The sequence below is a fragment of the Labeo rohita genome, chromosome 21, assembly GCF_022985175.1.
Source record: "Labeo rohita strain BAU-BD-2019 chromosome 21, IGBB_LRoh.1.0, whole genome shotgun sequence".
Classification (NCBI taxonomy): Eukaryota; Metazoa; Chordata; class Actinopteri; order Cypriniformes; family Cyprinidae; genus Labeo; species Labeo rohita.
This window is the reverse complement of record NC_066889.1, coordinates 9,945,684-9,972,491: the sequence shown is the minus strand read 5'-3', so window position 1 is coordinate 9,972,491 and position 26,808 is coordinate 9,945,684. Positions and strand designations below refer to the sequence as shown.

At 36.3% G+C, this 26,808-nt stretch overlaps 1 protein-coding gene and 1 long non-coding RNA gene across 5 annotated transcripts in view; one reads left to right on the top strand and one right to left on the bottom strand.

Annotated features, from left to right (window-relative positions):
- LOC127152443 (uncharacterized) overlaps positions 1–26,808 on the top strand; it is a 34,422-nt gene that overhangs the window by 5,557 nt on the left and 2,057 nt on the right. The window contains exons 2-3 of one of the 3 annotated variants that reach the window (XR_007825078.1): positions 18,925–19,028; positions 20,579–20,674. The exons of 1 other annotated variant lie outside the window; for it this stretch is intronic. This is a non-coding gene — a long non-coding RNA (uncharacterized LOC127152443). Of the gene's footprint in view, positions 1–18,924; positions 19,029–20,578; positions 20,675–21,095; positions 21,187–26,808 lie in introns of those variants that run through there. One more of the 3 variants, XR_007825079.1, reaches the window with a different exon arrangement.
- The window catches only part of adamts2a (ADAM metallopeptidase with thrombospondin type 1 motif, 2a), a 69,458-nt gene continuing 44,381 nt past the window's right edge, over positions 1,732–26,808 (bottom strand). Inside the window, exons 4-22 of one of the 2 annotated variants that reach the window (XM_051093097.1) lie at positions 26,136–26,338; positions 21,889–21,972; positions 21,005–21,161; positions 20,639–20,744; positions 17,457–17,600; positions 17,209–17,347; positions 16,354–16,467; positions 16,109–16,254; positions 15,844–16,019; positions 12,148–12,281; positions 10,312–10,435; positions 10,090–10,170; positions 9,599–9,762; positions 7,637–7,796; positions 7,223–7,355; positions 6,910–7,117; positions 6,446–6,575; positions 6,291–6,365; positions 1,732–3,188 (exon numbers count right to left, since the gene is read on the bottom strand). In XM_051093097.1, coding sequence (XP_050949054.1) covers positions 2,344–3,188; positions 6,291–6,365; positions 6,446–6,575; positions 6,910–7,117; positions 7,223–7,355; positions 7,637–7,796; positions 9,599–9,762; positions 10,090–10,170; positions 10,312–10,435; positions 12,148–12,281; positions 15,844–16,019; positions 16,109–16,254; positions 16,354–16,467; positions 17,209–17,347; positions 17,457–17,600; positions 20,639–20,744; positions 21,005–21,161; positions 21,889–21,972; positions 26,136–26,338 — 3,323 coding nt within the window. In that variant the 3' untranslated portion in view covers positions 1,732–2,343. The remainder of the gene's footprint in view (positions 3,189–6,290; positions 6,366–6,445; positions 6,576–6,909; positions 7,118–7,222; positions 7,356–7,636; positions 7,797–9,598; positions 9,763–10,089; positions 10,171–10,311; positions 10,436–12,147; positions 12,282–15,843; positions 16,020–16,108; positions 16,255–16,353; positions 16,468–17,208; positions 17,348–17,456; positions 17,601–20,638; positions 20,745–21,004; positions 21,162–21,888; positions 21,973–26,135; positions 26,339–26,808) is intronic. The other variant, XM_051093098.1, reaches the window with a different exon arrangement.

The window sequence follows — 26,808 nt, the reverse complement described above, 5'->3', positions numbered from 1 at the left end:
TTATTACATAATTATTACATTATTACATAAAACCAGTCATAAGGGACAGTTTTTTAAAATTGAGATTTATATTCATCTGAAAGCTGAATAAATAAGGTTTTCATTGATGTATGGTCTGTATATGACAATATTTGCTCAAGATACTGAAAAGATAAGAAACTGTTCGAAAATCTGGAATCTGAAGGTGCAGAAAAAACTAAATATTGAGAAGATCGGCTTTAAAGTTGTCCAAATAAAGTTCTTAGAAATGCATATTACTAATCAAAAATCCAACTTTTTAAATTACTAATCAGCTAATCAAACTTCATTTGATTGGTTTTATTTTAAGTTAGCTTTACGAAAATAACTATATTTAAATTGATTATTGTATTTGTTTTTAAAAGAAGTAAATCATATTTAAAATTTCACTTGGGTTTGAATCAGATTTCGTCAGATAGTCTGTTTAAACCCTAACCTGGGGCAAATTAAGTATAAGAAGCTATATTTTGAGAATCCTTTCTCCTAGATACATTCAGATCATTTAAAATGATAGGAAACATCCTGAAATTACTTTAGATACTTTCATTGTACTTCTGCCTCATTTCTGCTTATCTTTTACATGAGTAAAAAATGGCTCATCTTACCCCACTCTCCCCTAAACCTTTGGGAAGGTGAGGCAATGACTAACAACATGACTTTCCCCTCACAGGTTAGAGAAAAATTGCGTAACATTTGTAAAATAATATGATTCATGGATCTCTTCATTTAACAAGCTTTCATTTGAGTGTATTCTGAAAAATCATGCTTTAAGTCAGGTTCAAACTGTACGATTTTGCCACCTGAGACAAATTTCAGCATCATACAATTTCTGTAGCGCAAAATGTGAGGTCTTTGTGTCATGTGTATTCACCATAGGATGATTTATTCTCTTAAAGGAGTTCCCTTAATTTATTCCCTTAAAGTTCACTTCCAGAACAAAAATTTACAGATAATGTACTCACCCCCTTGTCATCCAAGATGTTCATGTCTTTCTTTCTTCAGTCATAAAGAAATTATGTTTTTGAGGAAAAAACTTCAGGATTTTTCTCCATATAATGGACTTCTATGGTGCCCCGAGTTTGAACTTCCAAAATGCAGTTTAAATGCGACTTCAAACGATCCCAAATGGGGTTGTAAACGATTGCAGCCGAGGAAGAAGGGTCTTGTCTACCGAAACGATCGGTTATTTTCATTTAAAAAAATACAATTTAAATACTTTTTAACCTCAAATGCTCATCTTATCTTGCTCTGCCTGAACTCTGTCGAAAAACTCCCATTTTATCCATTTTTATCCTATTTTCTACCTCAACTTAAAAAATCATTTCAAAATCATCCTACTTTGGTACAAAAGTACCGACCCAGTCTTTGCAAAGTGAAAATGCAAAGAAAATCAAACACCCTTAACAAAAGAGGTAAAACAGCGATGTAGGATGATTTTGAAGTTGAGGGTGAACATGAGATGGGAGTTTTTCGACATACTCTAACTGTATTGAACCGGAAAAAAAAACTGAGTTTAGAGCAAGACTAGATGAGCATTTGACATTATAAAATCTATAAATAACCGATTGTTTCGCTAGATAAGACCCTTCTTCCTTTAGCTGGGATCATTTACAGTCGCATTTGGGATCGTTTGAAGCTGCATTTAAACTGCATTTTGGAAGTTCAAACTCAGGGCACTATTGAAGTCCACTATATGAAGAAAAATCTTGAAATGTCTTCCACAAAAAACACTTTACAACTGAAGAAAGAAAGACATGAATGTATTGGGTGACAAGGGGGTGAGTACATTATCTGTAATTTTTTCTCCTTTAACAACAATTCTCATCCTCCAATGAAGTACTGGCAGTGAAATTTTATTGTAGCCTTGCAGTGACGTCTTATATATGCTGTAAACAGCACCACTCAGACCAAAATTGTGGATATAATGTGTATTGTACAGTCTTGACACGCCATGACTTTTACCCAAAATCTTAGTGGGATTGTGTACAACCTGGAAAAATCGTACGGTATGTGCCCAGCTAAAGCTTAAACTGCTAGATCTTCACAACAGACAGTTTCTTACGCCCTCATTCACACCATGCATTTTTCAAGTAGCCAAATGTGGTAAACCCCTGGGACAATGTCATCTTCAAAAATAAAAAAAAGCCTTGACTAGGGTCGTTCTTCTTTCTGCTCAGATGCCTTGAACAGATACTACATGAAAGATGGAGATCTGAGGTTATTTCCTGTAAAAATATTGCAAATGCCAAGAAAGAGTTTAGAGGCCGTAAAACCACTTAAAAATATACTCACAAAATACCACAGGGATAAAGAAAAGGAAATGTATCAGTCTCCTGGTTTTCGTTTCAGTCTTTGAAGCAGGAAGTCTTGTCGTCTTTTCTCCGCAAGGAGCTCTTGAATTCTTTTATTATGTGTTTTCTCACGGAACGGCACTCGCTTTCTGGGGACAAAGTGGTTGAGTGTGACCTCGTTTGGATTGACAATCCTGTAGGACACGTCGATGGAGTTATTCTCCTTCTTGTCTTCTGACTGATCGAGACTGATTATGGCAGGAGGGCTTGTTGTTGCAGTAACCTTAGGCTGTATTGTTGTCAGAAATGTTGTCTCAATGTTGTTATTCTCAGGTGTGCTTGTATATTGTGGAGTGGTTGGCCAAGGCTCAGCAGATGATGAGATGAACTCTGATGATTCGGATTCTGAGAAGAGTTCGCTTGAGACTTCACTCCAGGTTTCGTCCTCGTAGAAGGGGGCGCTGGTTTCCTCTTCGTAGTCAAATGTGCTGGGATCCTTAGAGTGCACAGGGACAGAACCAGTGGTGAAAGGGACTGTGGTTCCTGGTTTTAGGGTTAGTGGGTTCACAGTGGTTGTGTAGCCCCAAGCTGTGGGCTCAGTGCTGATGTTTCTCCATCTGCTGACTGTTGGTGTGATGCTTGTGCCGGGCTTCTGTGAGGTCCTGTACAGATGTGTTGTGCGAACGGGAGCTGTTGCAGTGGGAGACACTGGTGGGAAGACAGTGGTGTACATCCAGGGTCTAGTCAGGTTGAATTCAGAGGTGTAGTTGACCTCGCTGCAGGACTTGCAGCACATCTGCCTGTAGCCGGGGTTGGAGCAGTACTTATTGAGAACCTCCATCCGACAGAACACAGACTTGTCTCCTTTACAGCGAAATCCTGAAAAATAAACCAACAGGATGCACAGTATTAGTGATGTCAGTACAACAATCGGAAATTATAAAAATGAAATGACAAAAGAAAAAAAAAAAGTATAAAATATGAAAATGAAATTAAAAAGCAGGACTCTGGAAGATAGTTAGGGACTGTTTCAATACAAAGATTGAAATAAATAAGAAAATATATGAAATATGAAAATGAAAGAAGCATGCAGCAGCATGACCCTGGCAAACAGTGATGTCAATATGATAATGGCAAATCAATAACATAACATAACATAACATAACATAACATAACATAACATAACATAACATAACATAACATAACAAAAAAGAAGTAAATGTGAAAATAAACCAACAAAAAAACAAACACAATAGAAATATAACATAACATAACATAACATAACATAATAAAAAAAGAATGAAATGTAAAAATAAACCAACAAAAAACCAAATATATATAACCAACCAAAAACCAAATATATAATTGTAATTACATAACATAACATAATATGACATAATAAAAAAGAATGAAATGTAAAAAAACAAAAAAACAAAAAAACAAAAAACGAACACAATACAAATATAACATAACATAGCATAACATAACATAACATAACATAACATAACAAAAAAGAAGTAAATGTGAAAATAAACCAACAAAAAAACAAACACAATAGAAATATAGCATAACATAGCATAACATAATAAAAAGAAATGTAAAAATAAACCAACAAAAAAACAAACATACATATATAACCAACCAAAAACCAAATATATAATTGTAATAACATAACATAACATAACATAACATAACATAACATAACATAATAAAAAAGAATGAAATGTAAAAAAAAAAAACCCGAACACAATAGAAATATAGCATAACATAACACAATAAAAAGAATGAAATGTGAAAATAAACCAACAAAAAAACAAACATATATAACCAACCAAAAACCAAATATATAATTATAATTATATAACATAACATAACAAAAAATAATGAAATATGAAAATAAACCAACAAAAAAAACAAAACAAAACGTATATATATATATATATATAAACAATGAGAAAAAGTGAATGAAAATAAATCCTGAGCAAAACTGAAATTATAGAGCACAAATTCAGAGTATTTAAGTATTCAATATATTACTTGACCCTTTATTCCCATAAACACAGCCGACAAGAAACCACATTAGTTACACAGAGACTTCCTGTCAAATATAGAGCATGTACAAGACAACACATACAACTTTTCTCAGTACAATGTAAACTGTTTTGAAATGTCACACCATTCACAGTTTAGTAAACACTTTGGTAAAACACCTGAACACCGTCAAATCCATTGAAAAACAGACAATTTGGAGGAATATAGTTATAAAAAAATGGAAATGGCACATCCTGGATTACATTGAAACAATCACATAATGTAACCGCATATAATGAAAGGAAATGCTACGCTCTGGAGTGAAAGAGCTGTGACAAATAAGACCTACAGGGGCCAGCATTCAGCAGATATCTGACTACAGACCAAACGCTGCCTTCAACACTCTCTCTGAAATCAGTTTAAACCAGTTTTAATTACTAATCAGTCCAGATGCAAGGTGCTTTGAATATGTAATTCCAGAACGGGCTGGAAGAACAGTCTAAACAAATGCTACCATTAGTGCTTTTCACTGTAAAGCTCATATCGAAGTCTTGTGTGTGAAATAAAGAAGGATTTTCACCCTAGACCCTGTCACATTTATTTCAGTTACTCAGATGGACAGACATTCCCGTTATAAAACAGCAGGACCTCACACACGCACACACACACATAGTCAGATACTTTATAATCCTTTAAAATATCATTATAACCTTAAATACTCTTTTAAACATGATATATACTGTATACGTATCTCAAATCATTACTTTCCAGGCAAGGAAACATGGCCTGTAAGGTCAAAATACATAGATAAATACAATATATTACTTTTGTTACTGGTGTAAGAGATAACAGTCATTGAATATGTTATTAACGTTACTAAGTATGTTCAACGTCATTTAATATATACACATAATTGCTGTATAGTTTAAAAAAAAGGCCTTTAGACATTGTCTGCATCGCTATAGCTTCATCTTTTCCACAGACTTACAATCATACAGCAGTGAAAGACAATGATATAACCGAAGATCTGAGGAGCAGCAACCGTCTACACTTGCTTAGCTGTAAACATCCATATTTGTTGTTGTTCTTTTCTTTAGCTGCCTCTTTTCGAAATTTGGTGGGCATGCAAACGTAAACTCGCGTCCCTTCAACCTAAAATAAGGCAAAAATGTCTGATGTGAGTTTAAACAAACACGTAGAAGCATGAGGTATTTTTGATCCTTCAAAAGGATGTCAAACATCGACACGCAACCGATTTATAAAATAAAAATATGAGTGTTAAAGCGTGCACCATTTTACCCTTCTAGTCTTTTCATACCATCATATAGGAAAAAAAATGGGTAAAAAATAATAAAAGTTGCTTTTCGTGACTCCTTCTATATATTTAGTTCTTAAACCATTTTTCAAGAAAATATATACAAAATACATGACATTTAACAGTCAAAATAAATAAAGATTATAGCCCACATTGTCATTTTAGTGATATATTCTTTATGCTCTTATATATGTATTTATTTGACAGACTGACTGAAATGCTCCAGTTACTGACAGTACCGGACCAACTCCCTCACATAGAGGAGTCTGTTTCATAGAGTTTGTTGAATGATTCACCCTGGAATTCGTTACAACAGTCATATCCATATTACCTGACGTAGCACAACCATCACGGCTTCTTCCGCACAGGCACCTACTGCCCTCTTTCAATGCATTTTTAGGCCTTGTTTAGCCCTCAGCCCTGTAGAAGACTAAGTACAAAGCGGACAAGGGCAGAGGAAAAAAATTAGCCCGCAGAATTCCCTCGGATGAAGGAAAAGTTAAGACTCTGAGAGGGACAGAGAAGCGGTCAGGACAGAGTGTAACAGAGCCATAGCGTTAGAGAAAGAGGCAGGGTCCAGGAAAGAGCGGCCATGCAGCACACAGCAGGCTGATGACTGGAGATCGGCCGTTTACTTGAGGAGATCTTGGGCGCTGGGAACTCGGGGTCTGCTCTGGACAGCCACTGGATGAGGAAGTTCCCTCTGTCATCTGGGAGTTAAGAGAGAATTTAAGAACAGTGTTTTGAAAGTGAATACTGAATAGCCGTATAGGTTGCAGTGGACACTTACTTGGACATGGCGCAAGCAGACATGACTTGATGCTCTCAGGCTTGGTGTCCATACAGATGCCGATGGCATTATCAGCGGTGCTGCACATAACCTGTCGCTCCTGAGTCCCATTGCCACAGGTCACTGAGCACTGCGCACATAACGCAGAACATTTAAACATATACAGTAACAGATTAGGACACAATAAAAAGATAACATCAATTAACTTACTTGTTTAAAGAAGTCTGTTATGCTCACCAAAGCTGCTTTTATTTAATCAAAAATACAGCAAAGTAATATTCGAGAATAGTTTTATAATTTAAAATGATGGTTTTCTATTTCAATATATTATTTTAAAATGTAATTTATTCCTGTTTCAACAGCCATTACTTTAGGAAACTTTTATTTTGGCGAACTAATCCTTTGATATCTGATGTTGACAGACATTTTTTCGATCTTAAACTCTCAACCACCCTCATACTCACCTGAGACCAAGGTCCAGTTCTCCACTGTGCCGGGCACAGGTGACGATTACAGGGTCGTCGCCCTTCGGGCCGGTCGTCATTGCAGTACTTAGCGTTGATGGCTTTGTATGAACCGTCCAATTCAGGTCTCACACAGCGCACAGGTCGGACTTGAGAACCAGTCTTACCACATGATTTACTGCACTCATCCCATTCTCCTGTCACCCAGCTGAAACACATTAAAAAAAGGTCATCATTACTCATTTAGACATCAAAAGTACAACTGCATTATATTGGTTTGAAAACTGCCACATGGTGAACCTCATTTGCTTACATTGGTTCTGAGCACTCCTTCTGGTTGCAGGCTCGACTGATGGCACGAGGTTTGGGTATGTTAGCGCAGAGTGTGCGGTGTACCATTTTGCCATCAGACTTCCTCCGGCATCCAAAGCGTGTGTACTGTTTCCCTACAAGCCAGACAAACAGACAAAACGCCACAATACAAGCTGTTGTCTCCTACCACTGATCCAAGTTTCACTCAAAGCTCATGTCTGTCAGAGTTGTGCACCATACAGAGCTGAATTAAGAATTAAATTTGTTTAGCAACTTTTCTCAACATAATACAGAATGCAGAAGTGCAGTTTAAGGAATTAAAAAAAGAAAAACATAACTAGCAAACAAAACCATACTTTTATTTTATCTAAAATCTATTGAAAAGTAGCCAGTTCTTATATATACTGCTGTGTACCTCCACCACATGGCTTGGAACAGTGCGACCACTTCCTGAGAGCCCACTCGAAGTAAACTGTGTCGTCCTGAGGCAGGGCGTTCTCCATTGATGAGAGCGGATCTTCTGGCAGGATGTATTTGTATGAAAGCGTGACTTTAGAAATGCTCTGAGACTGAACCTGGAAAAGGAGTTTGATATTAGTAAAGCATGTTACTTTAAAAAAAAAAAAAACATTCAATAGACTAGTCCTATCGTTATCATGTGATTTGACCTAAATTGTTATTAGCTGACCCAAAGATGTTACCCAAAAATTAATTAATCGTTTATTCACTCTGGTGTTATTCTAATGCTGTATCTCTTCTTAATTTGTTGGCAACAAAAGGATATATATATATTTATTTATTTATTTATTTTTTTAAATATACCCAGCACAAGCACACTTTGTGAGAAATCTAGATTAATAAAAATGAAACACAAACTACAATTGATGTACTTTCTTCTCTGAGCTGAATATATCTGTTGTGTTCACATCTGTCAACTGTTATTCTGACTGGCATCTGACAAACCGTTTCTGTCCAGAGATATTCAACTCACTGGATAAAGTACACTGACATTTTTTGAAATTTATAGGCTCTGTGTTTCAATTTAGATTTCTCAGATTGGTGCACTTGTGTGCACCACTGCCCTTACAGAGTCTCATGAACAGCCATGCACAGAAGACCAACAGACCAAGGTCAAAACCAATATATGATAATGTTTCACATAGGACCATTCTGTGATACTTTTGCACCTTTTTTAAAGCTTTATTCTGGTCACTATTCAATGCTATTGAACTGAAAAGCATGAGCAGAACATTTTTAAAATTTCTCCTCTCATGGTTTGAAAAAGAAAGAAGGGCAAATGCCATTGACACAATACCAGGGTGAGTGAATAACAACAACTGAACTATCCCTATGCACTAGATGTACTGCCACTAGATGTACTTAAAGAGTTTGTTCACCCAAAAATTCTGTCAATAATTACCCACCCTTATGCCGTTCCAAACCCATAAGACTTTCATTCATCTAGATATTTTTTATGAAATCCGAAAGCTTTTTGACATTTAAGGTTTTCCCATGGAATTGGGCTACTTTACCACTGTTGCCGCAGGTTGTTTTTCATGTCCGCGGGTTGAGGCGACCCCAATAATGTAATATTTAGCCCCTAGAATGCTAATTTTACCAGGGGAATCCAGCCACAAAATGTGTATTTTACCGCCCGGAATGCAATTTTTACCGGGGAACCCCCCTCGACACGCAATTGGGCTACTTTTGGGCTAGTTTTGAGTAGCAATTGGGCGTAGTGTTGCCAAGTCTGCCGCTTTCCCGCGGAACTGGGATACTTTTACACTGTTGCCGCGGGAAGTTTTTGATGTCCGTGGGTTGAAACGAACCCAATAACTTCATATTTAGCCCCTAAAATGCGAATTTACCAGGGGACCACAGACAAAAAAATGTGTATTTTATCCCCCAGAACACGTTTTTTAATGTGGACCCCCCCTCGAAATGTTGTAAAAAACCTGGCAACCGTGATTGGGCAGGTTTTGTTGTGAAAACCTGGCAACCCTGCATAGAAGGAAGTAAGGACATTGTTAAAATAGTTAGTCTGCATTCCTCTGTTTGTAAACAAGGCACAGTGCATCCAGGTCCAACGTCAGAACACATACGCTGTGCGACTCTTGTGAATGTGCGTTGAAGACTGATATGGAAAAGAAAAAACTGTTGCAGGGTCAAAAAGCTCTCGAATTCCATCAAAAATATCTTAATTGGTGTTTTGAAGATGAACAAAGTTCTTATGGCTTTGGAATGACATGAGGGTGAGTAATTAATGACAGAATTTTTATTTTTGGGGGAACTATTATTTCAATAACCTTGAAAGTTAGGCATAGTTATGGATTTGGTCTACTTTGGTCATTTTGGATGGTACAATGCCCATTCTTACCATAATGAGAACTCCATATTTGAGTGGTCCGGTGGTCTGGACCGTCTCCATGTCATCATTGTTACTGTACTCCCACGCCACACCTTTCTCAATTACTGTACGTGACTCAGGAAAATCACCCTCGTCGTTCAGGAAGATATGATCCGTGGCCTGGTTCTTCACCGCTAGCAAATGACAATTTAACATTAGGACAGTCCTAACTCCATGCAATTCGATTTATGCATGCAGTAAGACAAAAACAAGGATTAATCTTCATCAGGCTGATTTTATATGCGATTCTTGTACCTATAAATCATCGTTTTGGAAGGCATTACTTCTAAGTAGCTAAGGTGCTTCACGGCCACTGAGCTGGAGCTCCTAATGTTTTCAATGCCAGGAGGAGTCCAAACCTCTCCATCAATAACAAACAGTGGGAGGCCAGACACTTGAATTATGAGGGCCAGTGTCTGAGTAATTAATCACATGGGTATTTGCTGAGAAGGAGCTTCTACCTAGAATATGTGGTGTTCCTTTGAATTCACGGATCTGAATGTGGCGTGCTCCTTTAGGAATCTCCAAAATCTTCAGAAAACCTAAGAATACAAGTCACAAGAATAAAAATGAGATTTGAGAATTGAAGAATTTCCTGGATGTGGTGAATTTAGAATTTTAGAATAAATCTGGGTTGAAAATATGGAATGAACTGCACAGGTCATGTATGTAGACTTGTTTACCTGGTTTCCTTGTGCTGCGGGTGAAATTTCCTTTGACAATCTTGCAGGTAGAGTTGTCTCCTCCACACACGCCACACTTATCGTCCTCTAGCTCTGAGGCTATAACATTGTCACAGCCCACTTTCTGTGCAGAGAGCAGGGTTTAAGAGAACCAAGAACATATAGGTGGCAAGGGGGGGCCTTTTACCCCACACACAGGGTGCACACAGTATTGATACAAATTTGTTTTTTAAATAATGTCTAAGTTAATACTTGTCCAAAACAATTACTTTAGCAAAGTTTGTACTATTTTCTGCTTATTTTGATAAATAAAATAATTCATTTTTGTTCCATAAATATACTGTCATTAAAATATGTTAATATAAAACATATTTTAAAATACAGAAGCAAAATGTAAAGATTCTGAAAGCACTGAAGGAGATACCATAGTAACTGAATATAGATTTACAGAAGTAACAACAAATTATATTTTATTATATGATATGATTAATATCATGTTTTTAAATATGATGGTTTCATTCTAAACATGGTGATTATCTCTAAGATGGACACCCAACATAATATATGATATTTACAATCTGAATCTAACAATGTCATGTCAACAAATGGAAAAGTCATCCTTCTATTAATTATCATGTTAATTATTGTGCCTTTTAGCCCCAACAGCCTGGGCGCTTTTTACCCCAAATACCATACTTTTACATATTATTTAATTATCATATTAGTTCTTTAAAAACTGCTGCTTTAATTATCTTAAACAAAACTGAAAATCATGAAGTAGACCTTTGTCTTAACATTTATTATTTTTTTTAATCAAATCTCATTTGCTTCTTAAATCTAGAATATTTTTAAAAACACCAAATATTAGATCAAACAAGCATTTAATCAACTTTGCGCTGCTGCTCACGATCGTGACAAAGATCAGGCAAATTTGCATGTGTATCTTGAAAAGTGTATGTTTTGAAAAGTGCTATGCCACGTTTTTCTGCCATCTAATGGTTTAAAGGAAAATAATATCAAAGGTGCCTTTAGCCCTGTTGTACCCTACTTTAAAAAAATGTTTAAAATCACATGTGATCACATTGGTAGACGAAATCTAAACAGGCTTATAAAAAAAAGAAATAAAGGGAAAAAATAATCACCATTTTTAGTTTTTCAAGTAAAAGAGCATCAAAATAAAATGTATAAAACATTAATTTATATTATATTTACATTAAATATATATATATATATATATTTTTATATATATATATTTATTTACATTAAATATATTTTAAATTATAAATATATTTAAAAAATAATAATAATAAAAATAAAATACTGCTATTGACCATGAATGGTGAACTTACTCTAAACTTAATCTTAACCAAAACTCCTATTTGCCAATAAAATCAATAAACACTCTTGAGCACACAACTGGATGGAAACAATCACAACTCCTTTTTTTCCCTTAGTGAGTGCCAGTGCTGGTGCACATTCAAACCCAGTTTTTTTTTTCCAGACATTCATATCCCTCTCAGATTATAAAGCAATACATCTTGGAATGCACTTCATCTTTTAATTCCACTAGCAAAACATTGAGATCTAAGCACGTCCTTCATCAATCTGCCTCACTTACAGGGCTTCACATTCATGTATTCCACCAATAACACAACTAGCTAAACACAAACCATTGAAAACAGCCTCCAGTTCTAGCAAATCAACAATTTACCTGGCAGTGAGAAGTGGAAAGGCCTCAGAAGACTGATTAGGCCTGATATTATTCATTCTATGGCATTTTGGAGCATGAACTTCAGTGATGGATGGTTTGTGTGGGTGTGTTTGAATAACCTTTACCTCACACTCCCCACGCACACACACGCTGTAAGGGTCTTTGTAGGAACAACGTGTGCCATCATGCACCATTCTCTTCATGGACACCACGTCGCCGGTTTCTTTTGACTGGCAGTATAGTTGACATCTCTCATCAGCTGTCCAAACAACAGACCACAGACAAATTCACACAATTCATAATTGCAGCTATTTGCACATAAGGTGTAGTTTTAGCACACATACATTTTTGCATGTTTACAGAGACACTGAAATTATTAATGTATTGTCAGCATCAAGCTGTAAGCATTTTAGGCATGAGGAACTTGTGAGGAAATGTACACATGTGTACAAAACCTTTTAGGTTTATAGAATTCATTAAATTAAGGTTGATTCTATTGTATTTCAATGAGATGGATGAAATATGCTAAATGCCATCAGTTAAACATAAGAGACTTATTTTAAAAACAAAACTGACCCCAAACTTTTGAACAGTAGTCTACATCCAAACATACAAAATGTACAAGAATGAATACTTGTGAATAATAAGGAGATCAGGAAATCAGTAATTAATTACATTGCTACTTTTAGAAAATTCAAATGCCACTGATACCAGATTTGTGGTTTAAAGATAATTATTTTAGAGTCGTAAGTCTTAAAAGTACATGTCTGCTACATAATAATCATAAATCATAAAGATTTAAATGATTTAGATTCAAATAACATTGTTCATACTGTACGTGCACTGAAAACAAGACTGTTTACTCATTTCAGCAGAAGAGGGGGAGGCTGGAGTGGTTATTAGCTGGCTACCTGCATTCCCTCTACTGTAGCAGTAATTCCGCCCCAGAGGATAACTGGAGATGCCATTGCTGCTTAATCACATTTCCATGTGCCTTTCTTCCAACCGCTGCTGTCCACCTCTTGGCTGATATGACTGAGCCAAGCCTTTGGTGAATGTTTCCAAGCAGCTAAGTTGTTACTTAACTCTCTGTAACACTTTAGAATATTGTTCCGTCATTAATGAATAATTACACAGGAACAAATGACTAATGCACTATTAACATTCTAGTAACTACTATTAACTAACAAGAAACTCTGATTAACGAATCAGTAAGTCATAGCACTCAGTTGAACGTGGTAATTCACTATTAGCTAATCAGTAACTACTATTTTTTTTAGATCTCCCAGAGAATTACTAAGAACTACTATATACATGTTCATAATTAATGTAAATAATGCAAAATGTATAATTAATTATAAAGTGAAGATCATGATAACTCCTTAGTAATGACTAAAGTCATTAAACACTATTGAGGTTTTTGTAAGGTTCTAGATAGTCATACTTCCGATGGCTTTGGTAACACTTGAGTCGTTACTAGTGGGTTACCATGATCTTCACTTTAGAATACGGATCCAAATAATTAGTAATTCCTTTAGAAGGATGTAGTAACATTTGAGTCATTACTATCCAAAACCTTACATATACCTCAATAGCTTACAATAATTTCAGTCATTACTAAGGAGTTACCATGATCCAAAAAATTAGTAATTCCTTCTGAAGTATTTGGTTTTACCTGAGTATTACTAGTGGGTTACCATGATCTTTACTTTAGAATTAATGATACATTTTGCATCATTCATATTAATTATGAACCTGTATATAGTAGATTTTTTTTTTGGGAGATATGAAAAAAAAGTAGTTACTGATTAGCTAACAGTGAACTACTACTTTCAAATGAGCACTATTACTTACTGATTCATTAATCAGAGTTTCTTGTTAGTTAATAGTAGTTACTAGAATGTTAATAGTGAATTAGTCATTTATTCATGTGTAGTTATTCACTAATGAAGGAACCATATTCTAAAGTGTTACCTAACTCTCCATTTAAGTAACAACCCTATTACTCTTTCTAAAGTCTTAATGTTGAAGTTACCAAATACCAAAACATAAAAAATACACCATGGTCCTGAAGGAGAGATGCAGACCCTTTTTTCCCAGGCAGTTTTGCTTTCATCCTTTCAATGAATTCAAGTTCCGTCTTTTTAAGTACCATCTTTGTTGTGCATTTAGGTTTCGACATCTCAACATTGTCTCGAAACTATTAAAATTTGTTTCTGCCACAGAATTAAAAGGGTAACTTTTGTGCAATTCTGAGTTTATACTTCACAATTTTGACCTTTTTTTTAATCAGAATTGCCCGTTTTTGTCTCACAATTCTAAGAAAAAAAAGTCAAAATGGTCAAAACTGCAAGACATAAACTCAGGTCTGAGAAGAAAAATCAGAATTTTGAGATAAAAATCACTTTTATTCTGTCGAGACAACTATCAGAGGGTTTAGCGTGGTAATATACTGTACCAAAATGATCTCATTACAAAAACGAACCTGTGGTTACTTTTTTGCAAAGATGTGAAATACACCATACGTTTTGTGACATATTCGATGTGAAATGTCCACTGAGTGGTGCTAAAAGAGTGTTTGTGAACAGATGAATGTACATATGGTACGTTTTATGTGACATAAGTTCTGTATGTGTCACCACAGTTCTGACTTGAAATATCCATTGAGTGGTGCTATAGCTCTAATGCTCCATGATGTTTTAAAATAAGGTACCATCTGCACTACACCCAAATCTTCCCAATAGCATCAACAAAAGCAAAAGTGATGTAAAAAATGCAACTGCAAGCATGACATTTTAGCTTGTTTTTCAATATCTCATCTTTCAGCTGTGTCATTGTGAGTTATGTTTTTCACCGGATTCATACCCAACTATTCCGCATCCTAAGTCCAATTCCATGCCGGCTGAGCTACCGAGAAAGCTTGTTACAGCCGAAAAGCAAAACATATGGAGCTGTAATCATAACTGTGTACGAAAATGATTACAAGTACTCACTGTACCCACCTCTAGTGTTTATTTCTGTTGGAAACTGTAGTGATATGTACTTATATGTACGTATTTCACATCTTGGGAAAAGTTCCCACAGGTACGTTTTCGTCATAAGATCAGGTACTGTAGTAATATACATGGCAATGTTCATGTGTCTGGTCTTGGTAAAATAGATCTGCTACGCTGCTTTTGCAGCAGACCAAGTATCAACACTTGCTTCTGCCAATATATCCACAGACATGGTGCTGTGAGCATGCAAGAAATACTGCTACTGCACATATAACATACATGAAAATACCCCATAGCAGATCTATACAGGTGGAGCTGGGGAAGGTGGAGGGTTTCTAAAGTGCACTACAACTGCTACAGCAAGTATTAGACAAGTAAGTCTAGCAAGCTCATTGGCTGCTGATGTGAAAAGAAACCATAAACATCAACTGTGCCATGTGAATTGTTCATTATTAATTTTAACTAATGTAAATAATTGTTAACAATTGTTAAATAAAACCTTATTGTAAGTATTATCGATATCTCAAAATTCAGAAAACAATTCTTTATGACACATAAAATACAAATAAACAGGGGTGAGGAAAAGCTCTTATGCTATGAAAACATTTACAGAAAAACTAGCATTGTAAATAATATTTCAAAAGCACATTCCTTTGAAAGAAAGATGAACACGGGCCCAAGACACATGGCGGACATCAGGAAGCATTAAAATTAAGAGTATAATACCATATGACTGTGCCAATGGCTTTTTCACTAGCATAAAATGAGATTGAACAAAAATGATGTGGAAATGAATAACACTAAATAAATCAGGTCATCTCTTACGTTCAGAGTGCTCGTAGGGCAGCCAATGATGTTTGGTGTCCTCATGCTCGAAGTGGGGGTTCCACATTTTGCACTGCTCCTCTCTAAAGTCAGCCAGGGCCTTTGCACACTCCTCCATGTTACAGAGCTGGAACTCATAGTTGTTTCCATAACAAGTGCGCCCCCCGTTGGCTGGACTACAACATAGAACAGATTTGTTTAAGTCAACAGAGAAATGTGAGAAGATGAGAATACCGTTTTCACTGATTGATTTGAAGACACTCACATTGGGTTGTTGCACTCTCGAGTTCGGAACTGTACTCCACCACCACAGGTACGAGAGCAGGAACCGAACTTGGTCCACTGACCCCAGTGACCATCCTGCCTAAGAATGTCTGGCGTCAGCTTGATACAGTGGCCCTTAAAACAGTGCTAGAGAAATAAAGAGAGAGAGCGAGAAAACAAAGTATAAAATGGTATTTTTTATTTTGGTTCTGGGTAAATGCTCAGGTTCTGTGTGTAAGGTCTAACCTTTCCTGTCTCACACTTGGTCCCATCAATAGGAGGGCCCTTTTTGGTCTTGCAGAAGAAAGGGTTCTCGGGGTGGCTGCACCACAGCTGCTTGCAAGGATCGTAGGTGCTGTACTAAAAGAAACAGTCATGCTCGTATTCATACACACAGACCATGTGACAACCACAGATTACATGGCCTTATGGTAGACTCAGTATACTGCATTGTCAGATTTACTGACTAGTTTGTGGGTCATTCTATAATTAGAGGTATATTTAGAATTTGACGATGTGAAGAAAAAAGTTTTCCTTTTTCCCAAAAACCCAAACATGACCTTACACAACTGCTTTGAAACAATCTATATTGTATAAAGGTGATCTGTAGGAATATGTGCATAAAATACCATCTATGTTTGCTACTGTCCGCCATGTTACCCTTACTGGGTAACACAGTTGACAGGTAACTTAGTTGACATTTTAGGTGTGTTGGGCCTATACTCAAAATGAAGGTAATGGGTAACTTAGTTGACGATAGCACAAATAAAACAAGTTATATCACAATGAACACTTATTATTTTTGAAGCGCCCATCCAAATGTCTTGATAACCTAATCCAGCTGAAGGCAAAACTATGAAATTAATTTATATTTGAGGTAAATGTCATGTTTAAATGCAGAGTATAATGAGCAACTTTACAAAGACACCTAAATACCAGGGTTGTATGTGATATGAATAAAGGTTTTATATTGATTAAAATATATTAAAAATATATTTCATGGACATGAGATGTACCCACAATAATAGAATGACCCTTATATGGTTGAATGTGAAGGGAGATGGCATGTCAGGTTGGTTGGTATGATGAAATTTCTCTTACACTCACCGCAGTGCACATCATGTAGCCCATGCCAAAGTCAAAGCGGCATTGGTCGTTCATAGAGTAATGCAGACCAGGCAGCTGGGGCAGAGTTGGCCACTCATGATCGAAGGGGTCGTCACGCAGACAGTCATATGTACTGCATGAGCAATAGTACTATCTTAGATTTTGTGATCAAGTAACAGGATGAATAATAGAATATATTCATATACTACAAAGCAGGAAGCTACCAAAAGCAAGTAACTCACTTGAGGTATCGCCTGAGTTCCTGTTGACTGCATCGGGACCAATGAAAGCGGTGGAAGGCTGCTTGAACCAGAGGAGCCATTATACTGCCCATTGGAACCTCATCCCCACACTCATTTGCCTGGCCATCATGCTCCATCCCCAGCCTGAATATATTAAAAAAAAACATGCACATTCACTGACCCCATGCACATTCAATCTTCTTCTATACTCAGTGTGTGTATCAGTAAGAGAATGTCCACACAAGTCCTGAAAGTTGACAAAGAGAACCCAATCAAACAAATGAGACAAAAAATATACTTTGTCATTTATTTACTGAGAAACATGATCCAGTGTTAAATATTTACGAGTTGCAACAGTATGTGAATCTTTGCTTTCAGTGTCTGGTGTGACCCCTTTTTGAAGCAATAACCACAGTTAACGTATTTTGTAACCGCTGCTCAGTCCTGCACAACAGCTTGTATGAATTTTTGCCCATTCTTCAGTAAAGAAACACCTGAACCCTGTGATATTGGTGGGTTTCCTCCTATGAACTGCTTGCTTCAGGTCCTTCCACAACATTTCAGTTGGACTAAGGTCCGGACTTAACTCATTCAACTTTAACACATTCAAAATCATTAATCTTGTTCTTCTTTAACCATTTTTTGGTAGAATGCTGTCCTGACATTTTCCTTTAGAATTTGCTGGTATAATTCAGAATCCATTGTTCCATCAATGATGGCAAGCCATTCTGGCCAATATTCAGCAAAGTAGGCCCAAACCATCCATGTTTCACAGATGGAATAAAGTTCTTATGCTGAAATGAAGTGTTTTTCTTTTTCCAAATATAACACTTCTCATTTAAACCCAAAAAAATTTTTTTTGGTCTCACCTGTCCAAAGAACATTTCTCCAATAGCCCTCTGATTTGTCCACATGATCTTTAGCAAACTGCAGACCAACAGCAGTGTTTTTTTTTTTTTTTTTTTTTTTTTTTTTTTGAGAGTTGTGGCTTTCTCCTTAAAATTAACTGCTAATCCCAGAGATTCACATACTTTTGCAACTCAAAATATTTAACACTGGACCACTTTTCTCAATAAATAAATGTTCTCTTTGTGGGTTCTCTTTCTCTTTGTCAACTTTCAGGACTAGCTCTGATTAACTTTTTGGTCATATTTATGCAGAAATATAGAAAATCCTAAAGGGTTCACAAAATTTTAGGCAGCACTGTATATTACCATGAGGAATGCCATCAGCATAGTGTCCACTAGAGGATGCAGTGTCTCATTTCCTATCAGTGAACAATGGTTACATGCGTAACCCAAGATGTTCCCCTTCAAAGGAACTTGCATTGAATACTCTAGTGGACACAATGCTGATGACATTCCCCATAGTGTCCACTAGAGGACGATCAATTGTTTATCTTACAATTTTGACATTGTTTCTTGCGATTGTGTTTACATCTCACAATTCTGTCTTTTTCCCCTCTCAGAACTACCTTATATAACGTTGGAATTCTGGCTTTTTCCTGGGAATTGCAAAGTCAGAATTGCGAGACATCAACTGACAACCATCATGACTTTTTTTCTAGAAATTGTTAGTTTGTATCTCATAATTCTGACTTTTTCTCACTTATGCCTCATACCTCAATCTCACAATTCTTCACAAGACTTATTTTCTATGGGATTATTTTTGTGCCAATAAGAATGAACGTAACTTTATAAAACTGAACGTAACTTTCCAAGAAACGATCAAAAATATGCCACTGCAAAAGAAGAAAAACACAATGAAAATGAAAAAATGAACTCAGTCGCACGAATTTAACATGCTCTTCAAATATGCTTCATTCTTTGTTAATGATTTTCAAAGAATCGTTTTCGCGAATCATGGATTCTGAATGCGTTGCCACAGCTTTCGCTTACGCTTCGCAAATTTTCGTTTGCTGTTTTGGCACAAACCTCTTGTGGGGGCGGGCTTAACAGCGATCTACTCTGATTGGCTAATGAGCTTTTGATGGACAGTTGCTCTCTGACCTGGAAGCACGGACGGTGACGTCAGTGGCGCAATACGTCGTGCTTTGTTTATAGAAACTATCAGAACTGTTGCACACTGTACATGAATAAAACTTTTATCGATGTTATTGATTAACGTTACTTTAGCAACACGAACTTCAAGCTGCCCTGAGGGACAAGCTGAGGTGGAAGATGATGCCACTCCGTGTCTCTCCTGGGAGCTCATCTTTAGAAACTAAGAGACGACCGTAGGTGAAATACTAATAACATTAATACTTAATATAAACAAAGCACGACGTATTGCACACCGCAACAACTTTCCAATATGCGCGCCACTGACGTCACCGTCCGTGCTTCCAGGTCAGAGAGCAACTGTCCATCAAAAGCTCATTAGCCAATCAGAGTAGATCGCTGTTAAGCCCGCCCCCACGAGAGGTTTGTGCCAAAACAGCAAACGAAAATTTGCGAAGCGTAAGCGAAAGCTGTGGCAACGCATTCAGAATCCATGATTCGCGAAAACGATTCTTTGAAAATCATTAACAAAGAATGAAGCATATTTGAAGAGCATGTTAAATTCGTGCGACTGAGTTCATTTTTTCATTTTCATTGTGTTTTTCTTCTTTTGCAGTGGCATATTTTTGATCGTTTCTTGGAAAGTTACGTTCAGTTTTATAAAGTTACGTTCATTCTTATTGGCACAAAAATAATCCCATAATTTTCTAATAATTGTGAGATATAAATTCGCAATTGCGAATTATAAAGTCTAGTTCTAAAGAAAAAAGACTGAAAAAAAGAATGAATTTTTTTTTTTCAGAAATGTGAGCTTTAATCTTGCATTCCTGACTTTATAACACGCATTTGGAACTTTGTCATGCAATTCTGACTTTATAACTTGAAATTTTGAGTTTATATCTCACAATTCTGAGAAAAAAGTCAGAACTGTGAAATTTAAACACAACTGTGAAAAAAAGTCAGAACTGTGAGACATAAAGTCACAGTCCTTTTTTTTTTTTTTAATACAGTGGTGAAAATGGGCTTCCATTATTCCATTATTAGTTCCTGGAATTGTAAATACTTAGCGTCTTGAACTACTTTAAATTATGATTAACTTTAGGCTTGACTCTTTCATATTAGCTTCTCCAACACTTTACAATGGTGGCATTATGGTGGAATTTTTGATCAAGTTTTCCTCACACATGTCCTGTCTCATGGGCCACAACAAAAGCAGACGAGAAGCCATCCTCATGGTTCAGAGTGCAACTTCTCACAGGATGACACATTCCCGTCACAGGAGCATAACCTGCAAAGAGAAGGACGATAAATTGTTGACAGTGGTCTGTTGTTCATTCTGCATCACATTGGCAATTTTCTCAAAAACAAAAAAAATTTAAGTGATAAGATTACAATTTACTTTTCCGGTTCCATGAATTTTAATTGGCCTGCATTAGTGGTGTCAAAAGTAGCGCGTTAACGCAGGCGATTATTTTTTTTCATTTTAAAGCATTAAAAATATTTAACACAATTAACGCAGGGGCGGGGCTATACTTTCAAAAGTATTACCTTGCATGCCAGTGGGCCCAAACTCTTGTCTGGTGAGGAAAATGGCATGATCATGGTATTCTGCATCATTTTTATCCTCTTTTTGCTGCAGGAAGGCCCAGCGGCAGACGTTCTCCAGACTCTGAGAAGCGTTGCCCAGTTCAATCAAACCCATGGACTGACAATACCAACACAAAGCATAAGTTAATACCAGACATTGTTTATTGAAACAATTTAGTTTCAGAAATTTGAAACCATTTTAGAATCCAAGACAGAAAAAAAATGATCAAAATCTTTCATTCCACTTATATAGATTATTAGAATGCTTAAGCCATATCTATTAATGTTATTATACGTTTATACATTTCTAACCAGTTTTTGAGTATTTTGCTAATGTGTTTTCAAGACAAAACTTTTGTAACTTTCTACAGTTTGATTTCTAGAGTTCTACTTAAGCATTCAGAGTTTAAACTTTATTTTAATTAATTATTTTTAAATCTGTAATTAAATGAAAAGTGGTCCAAAGAATAAAGGACTTTGGCACCACGTTGTAGCTACAGTAATTAAACTTTCTCAATTTCAGTATGCTGTTTATTTATTTATATTTTTTAACAGTGTACTCAGTTTTATAGTTTTAAGTTTCTTAGGCGTTCAGGTCATTGTTAATGCGTCCATTACAAATTCCAAAAACCCAACTTTGAAACTTCCTTGGCTACAGTGGTGAAACTTTTCTTTGGATTGTGATAACAGAATATACTTCAATACAATCTCTGTTGGACAGCTACTGGAGTCGAGTACACTAGATATTTTTCATAGTTAAGATATTTTCATACTTTGAAGTGCTGTTGGTACAACCACAGTCATCCAACAAAGTTTCAGAAGTAAACTGGCTGGTGCCATCTTACCTTGGAGGAGCAGAGCATCATGATTCTAACCAGGACAACATTAATATGGGCACCCAGGGTGCTGTCCTGATAAATCTCATTCACCTATGGAACAATTCATAAGAAAAACAAATGATAAACAAGCAGAAAGGTAACATAAACACAGCCTTACTACGGAGAGCCTGGACGTGACGAATGGATGTGTAATTGGTCTTTAAAATAACATGGCTATGAAAATTATGTAGGCAGGAAAGGCAGAGTTTACTGCATGTAAGCTGAAAAACACACAGCACTTACCCTTACAGCCAGCTTGAGAAAGATTTAAAGGTCAACTCTGAACCTGTGTTATCATTTACTGGTGCCATGTGTTTAGGTATTTATATAGTTATATATTTGTGGAAGTGTTATGTCTATTATACATTCAGAATAAAATAAATAAATATTTGTAGGCAAATATTTGCAGGTAATTTACCTGTAAATTCACTAGAAAATCTAGACAGGTGGAGCTGGGGAAGGTGAAGGCTTTATTCTAAATTTATCTATGAATAAATAAATAACAGGCATATCTGCACCCCTTCAAAAATGGCACACATATTTTATATCACTAGTGAATGCAAATTATACAGTTCAATTTCAGCATTACTTGGCTCCTCAAGAAGAGAAATTATTTTACCATGCTTACACCTGACTTCTCTCCACTCATTTACACAATACCCTGGGGCAGCCTGGGAAGAAATCTGTAAGGAGGTGCTGAGGCTTCAGTTAAATGACCAGGGTGTTGAGAAAAAAGAAGCACTGTATCACACACAGAGACGCAACACACATACACAAAGACAGTGACAGATGGATGACAGCTCGACTAGAGGCTGTTTGAAAATCTGAGTCTGATTATGGAGAGCAGATACTCAGCAAAAGAGAGAAATTCTAGCTATAGTTTCCACTAAAACACTCAAACCCTCCCCAGAATGCATAAAGATACAATTAGATGCCTATTCCTCGTTGTTTTGTCAGTAAAACTAAACTTTAGATAGGTGTGTTTGTATGTGCATTTAATCTCAGATTTAACTCTAACAGGAATACTAATTATAAATCTAATCATGAGTGTATGTATTCACATATATAAACAATATGAAAAATATATGTTTTTAAAATCTGTTTATAAATAAATAAATGAAAAATACAATATTTGCATTTAAATGCAATACTTGATATTACATTCAGTATTTCATTTTATAATACATTAAAAATGATCATTATAACATAGTTTAATGAGAGCACAAAGAAATGTGTCCCTGTTGTTAAAGTAACAGTTCATTACCATTGTTGCTAAGCATAAAAACGGTTGAAATATTAGTCTCTGAAAAACAGTGCTAGGTAACCCTGTTCCCACCTGAAACCATGTTTCCACTCAGGCACTCAGTAATGACAGCTCAGTAACCCGGCATATAAATGACTATTATCAGCACATACTCTCTCGTTTTTATTCTCTTCTCTCCCACACACACAAACACACACACCGTACTAATCACCTTAGCAGCGAGTCTCTCATTAGCACTGGCTGTCTCTGGCCCTCTCCAGGACTAGATCTCTGCTTGTAGCTGGCAGGTAGCTAATTGACGTGTAAGAGGCCAAAGTGCCAGAAAATCATTAGGACTAAATTAATAATGCAGCAAGGTCTTCCATCGGAGCTTGTCTCATGCTTAGCAACGGAACCGCCGTGCAAACAAAAATGAACTGTGAGGGAATTACAAGTAAGTTGCAAGAGCTTTGAAATTGCTATCCAGTCACTTGTATACCTAAAACATACACAAGTACACTTCTAGCTGTACAAATTCGATTTAATGCGTTGTTGCGTTTCGCAAATATGAACATCGCCACAAGGGGCACTAAAATGGATACTAGAGTAAATATTTTTCTTTCGTGGTTCGTTTTATTTATGTTTCATGTTAAGTTTAATAAAGTTAGAGTGCTTATAGTTAGCTATCTAAATAAAACACATCTAGTTTAATGTCACAGACATTCGGATGTAATTCTGAGGTTTGTTACCACCACAGCAATGCGTTAAAAGTAGATGTTAAGCATTTTCAAATGGGCTACGGGACATCAGTCAAGCATTTTGGTCTGTTTTTTTGAGAAATTTCTGGCAAAAACTGAATCTAAATAAAAAGGAAAAACAGGGGGAAATGCAGAATATGTTTAGTTGTGCAGGTTCGACAGAAAGTTCATTGCGAGTCTGGTCTTGTCGAGGATCTCAAGTACATCAATCTTGAGGTAGGAAACCTTGTCAGGGATGTGGATGTAATTTCTTGACTTACAGCAGATGTCAGGGAGACGGATGGAGGTTTGGATTAACATCCAAGCGTCAAGCGCTAATGTATACAGTAATGCTAATTTCTCTGTTCGAGTTTGAAGACATTCGTGTAAATGTCTGTCTGATAAAATCATGATTGTAAATAACCATTAGCTCTGTCTGAAAAGTCATGTTGAGGGAGATATTTTGGATAAATGTTGATTTGTTTACATAAGACGGAGAACCAATAACGTCTTGACACTAAATTACTATCATTTAGCTAACGCATAATTTAGCAAATGCCATTTGGCTAACTTCCTTTATACAAAGTAACTTAAAACTAGAAGGACACTTTTTCAACACTCCTAAAAATAAAGGTTACAAAAGGGGGTTTCACAGCTATGTAATATAAGAACCATTTTGGGATCCCAAAAAATGTTAAAAAAGTGAAACAATTAATCAGTAAAACATTCTTAAAAGAACCATTTTCCCCCATACACTTTAAAAAAATAAGGATTCTTAACTGGCATTGATGATTCCATGAAGAACAGAGGTTATTTAAAATGGAAATGGTTTTTCAGATTCAAATGGTTCTTTTAAGAACTGTTCACAGAAGGGGCTTTCGCATTTGGTAGTTACAGGAACTTTCACACCACGTAGTTCTAAGAACTTTTGCAAACTGTGTACATTTTTTTAGAAAACAAAAAGGGTTCTATCTACAGAAGTCTATGGAACCCCAAAACTTTGAAGCTCGATATCTCAGAGCTGCTCAGAATGCAGATAGAACCTTATAATTCCAAGGCAGCGATGGTGGTTCCTAGAGAACCAGTTTCTCCTTAGGCCGTTTTCCTGGTTGCATTCGCACTGACAGCAGGAACTCTGAAGCGTCTTTATTCACGGCATTTACAAACGTTTACAACCAGTGAATAGAGGATGCCGTGATCGGCGCTGTTTTTGTTGCGTGTCATGGGTTTTGTGATAATGGGTATAGAATGTAAAGACTCAATTTACGTGACTGAAAGAGCATGAAAATCTTACTAAATCTCCTGTGACAACTTGCAGTGTTACATATCATCTAGGCTGAGAAAGAACACAACGCTGCAGACAACAGGTAGCTAAATGCTGTTATCGCTGTTTTAAATGTTTGTGGAATAAATATTTTTACACGGCCTTTTAAAAATTTAAAAAGGTTTCATATGTGTTTGGCCAATCAGCATACACTTACATCACTGGTAGCTCCTATAGAACTGTATTAGACCCTACTCTGAAGTAGAAGCTAATTTAACGGAGTTCCTAGAGCTAAATGCTTTCCTAGTTCCTGCGGTGCAAACACGCCAAAAAGCAGGAACTTCCGCTAATAGTTCTAGGAGCTATGAAAAGGTTCCTCCGGTGCGAAAGCCCCTATAGGAACGTCATAGTTAATGGTTTGTTAATAGTGAGAACTAATAAATATTTAAAATAAACTGTATTTTATTTTATATGTACTTTATTGGCTTCTGTGGTTTCATGAAGAGCCATTAACCAAAGAGCCTTGCACAAAAGGTTCAGAAAAAGATTATTTAGGCTATTAAAATGTTCTTCCCACTACACTCAGCTAACAAAAATAAAAGTGCAAAAAGAGGGTTTTTGTAGCAGTGCAACAGAAGAACCATTCTGGGTTCCCTAGAGGGAATCTTTGGGGCTTTTGCACTGGAAGAACCGTTTCATAATTTCTAGAAATAATGGCAGAAGTCGCTGTTTTTTTGGTGTTTTTGCAACGCAGGATCTGGGAGCGAAATTTAGTTGTAGGAATGTCTTTTCGGGGAAATAAATTTGCTCCTACTTTAGAGTAAGGTCTAACACAGCACAATGGGAATCTGTATTTTTTTGTATTGAGCATATGCATATGATAACAGGTCATGCAGATCATCTCAGTACTTGTAACTATTAGCTACCACCTCAAGCTTGAATTGTTTCTAATGGGGTTTGGAAAACTTACAATATTCATGAGGGTTAGGAGGTACTTCTGGATGTGCTCTCTGCCGTGAAACATCACCACAGAGCAGTCCACTCCCAAGAGAACCTCGATGTTAAAGATCTCATCTTCATACGTCTCTCTGCGTGTTCGCGTGTTGCTCTTTATTTTCTTCTTAACATGGTGGGGTAAATATTCTAATCCAGCCTGAAGACCCAGAGGAGAACCTGCAAAAAATGCACAAAAAAGTTCAAATCATGAGGAATCAAATTTTCCTTGATCTTTTGAGTAAAATGAAAACATACTGTAATGTTCAGAATTAGAAGCTGATCACAGATAGGGAAAAAATATTTTTAAAAATGTGTACATCATAAAGAAGGCATATGTAAATGAGCCATATAACCTAAACTGCCCATTGTAAATTGTTCACACTGTAGATTAAGATTATTTTTCAGCCCATTACTTAAAGGGGTCATTGGATGCCCATTTTCCACGTTGATATGATTCTTTAGGGTCTTAATGAAAAGTCTCTAATATACTTTGGTTAAAAATTCTCAATAGTTGTGTAAAACAATACCCTTTTTACCATGTCAAAATGAGCTCTGTAAAAATCATCTCATTCTAAGGGGTTGTTCCTTTAAACGCAAATGAGCTCTGCTCGCCCCGCCCCTCTCTTCTCGCTGTGGAGTGACGAGCT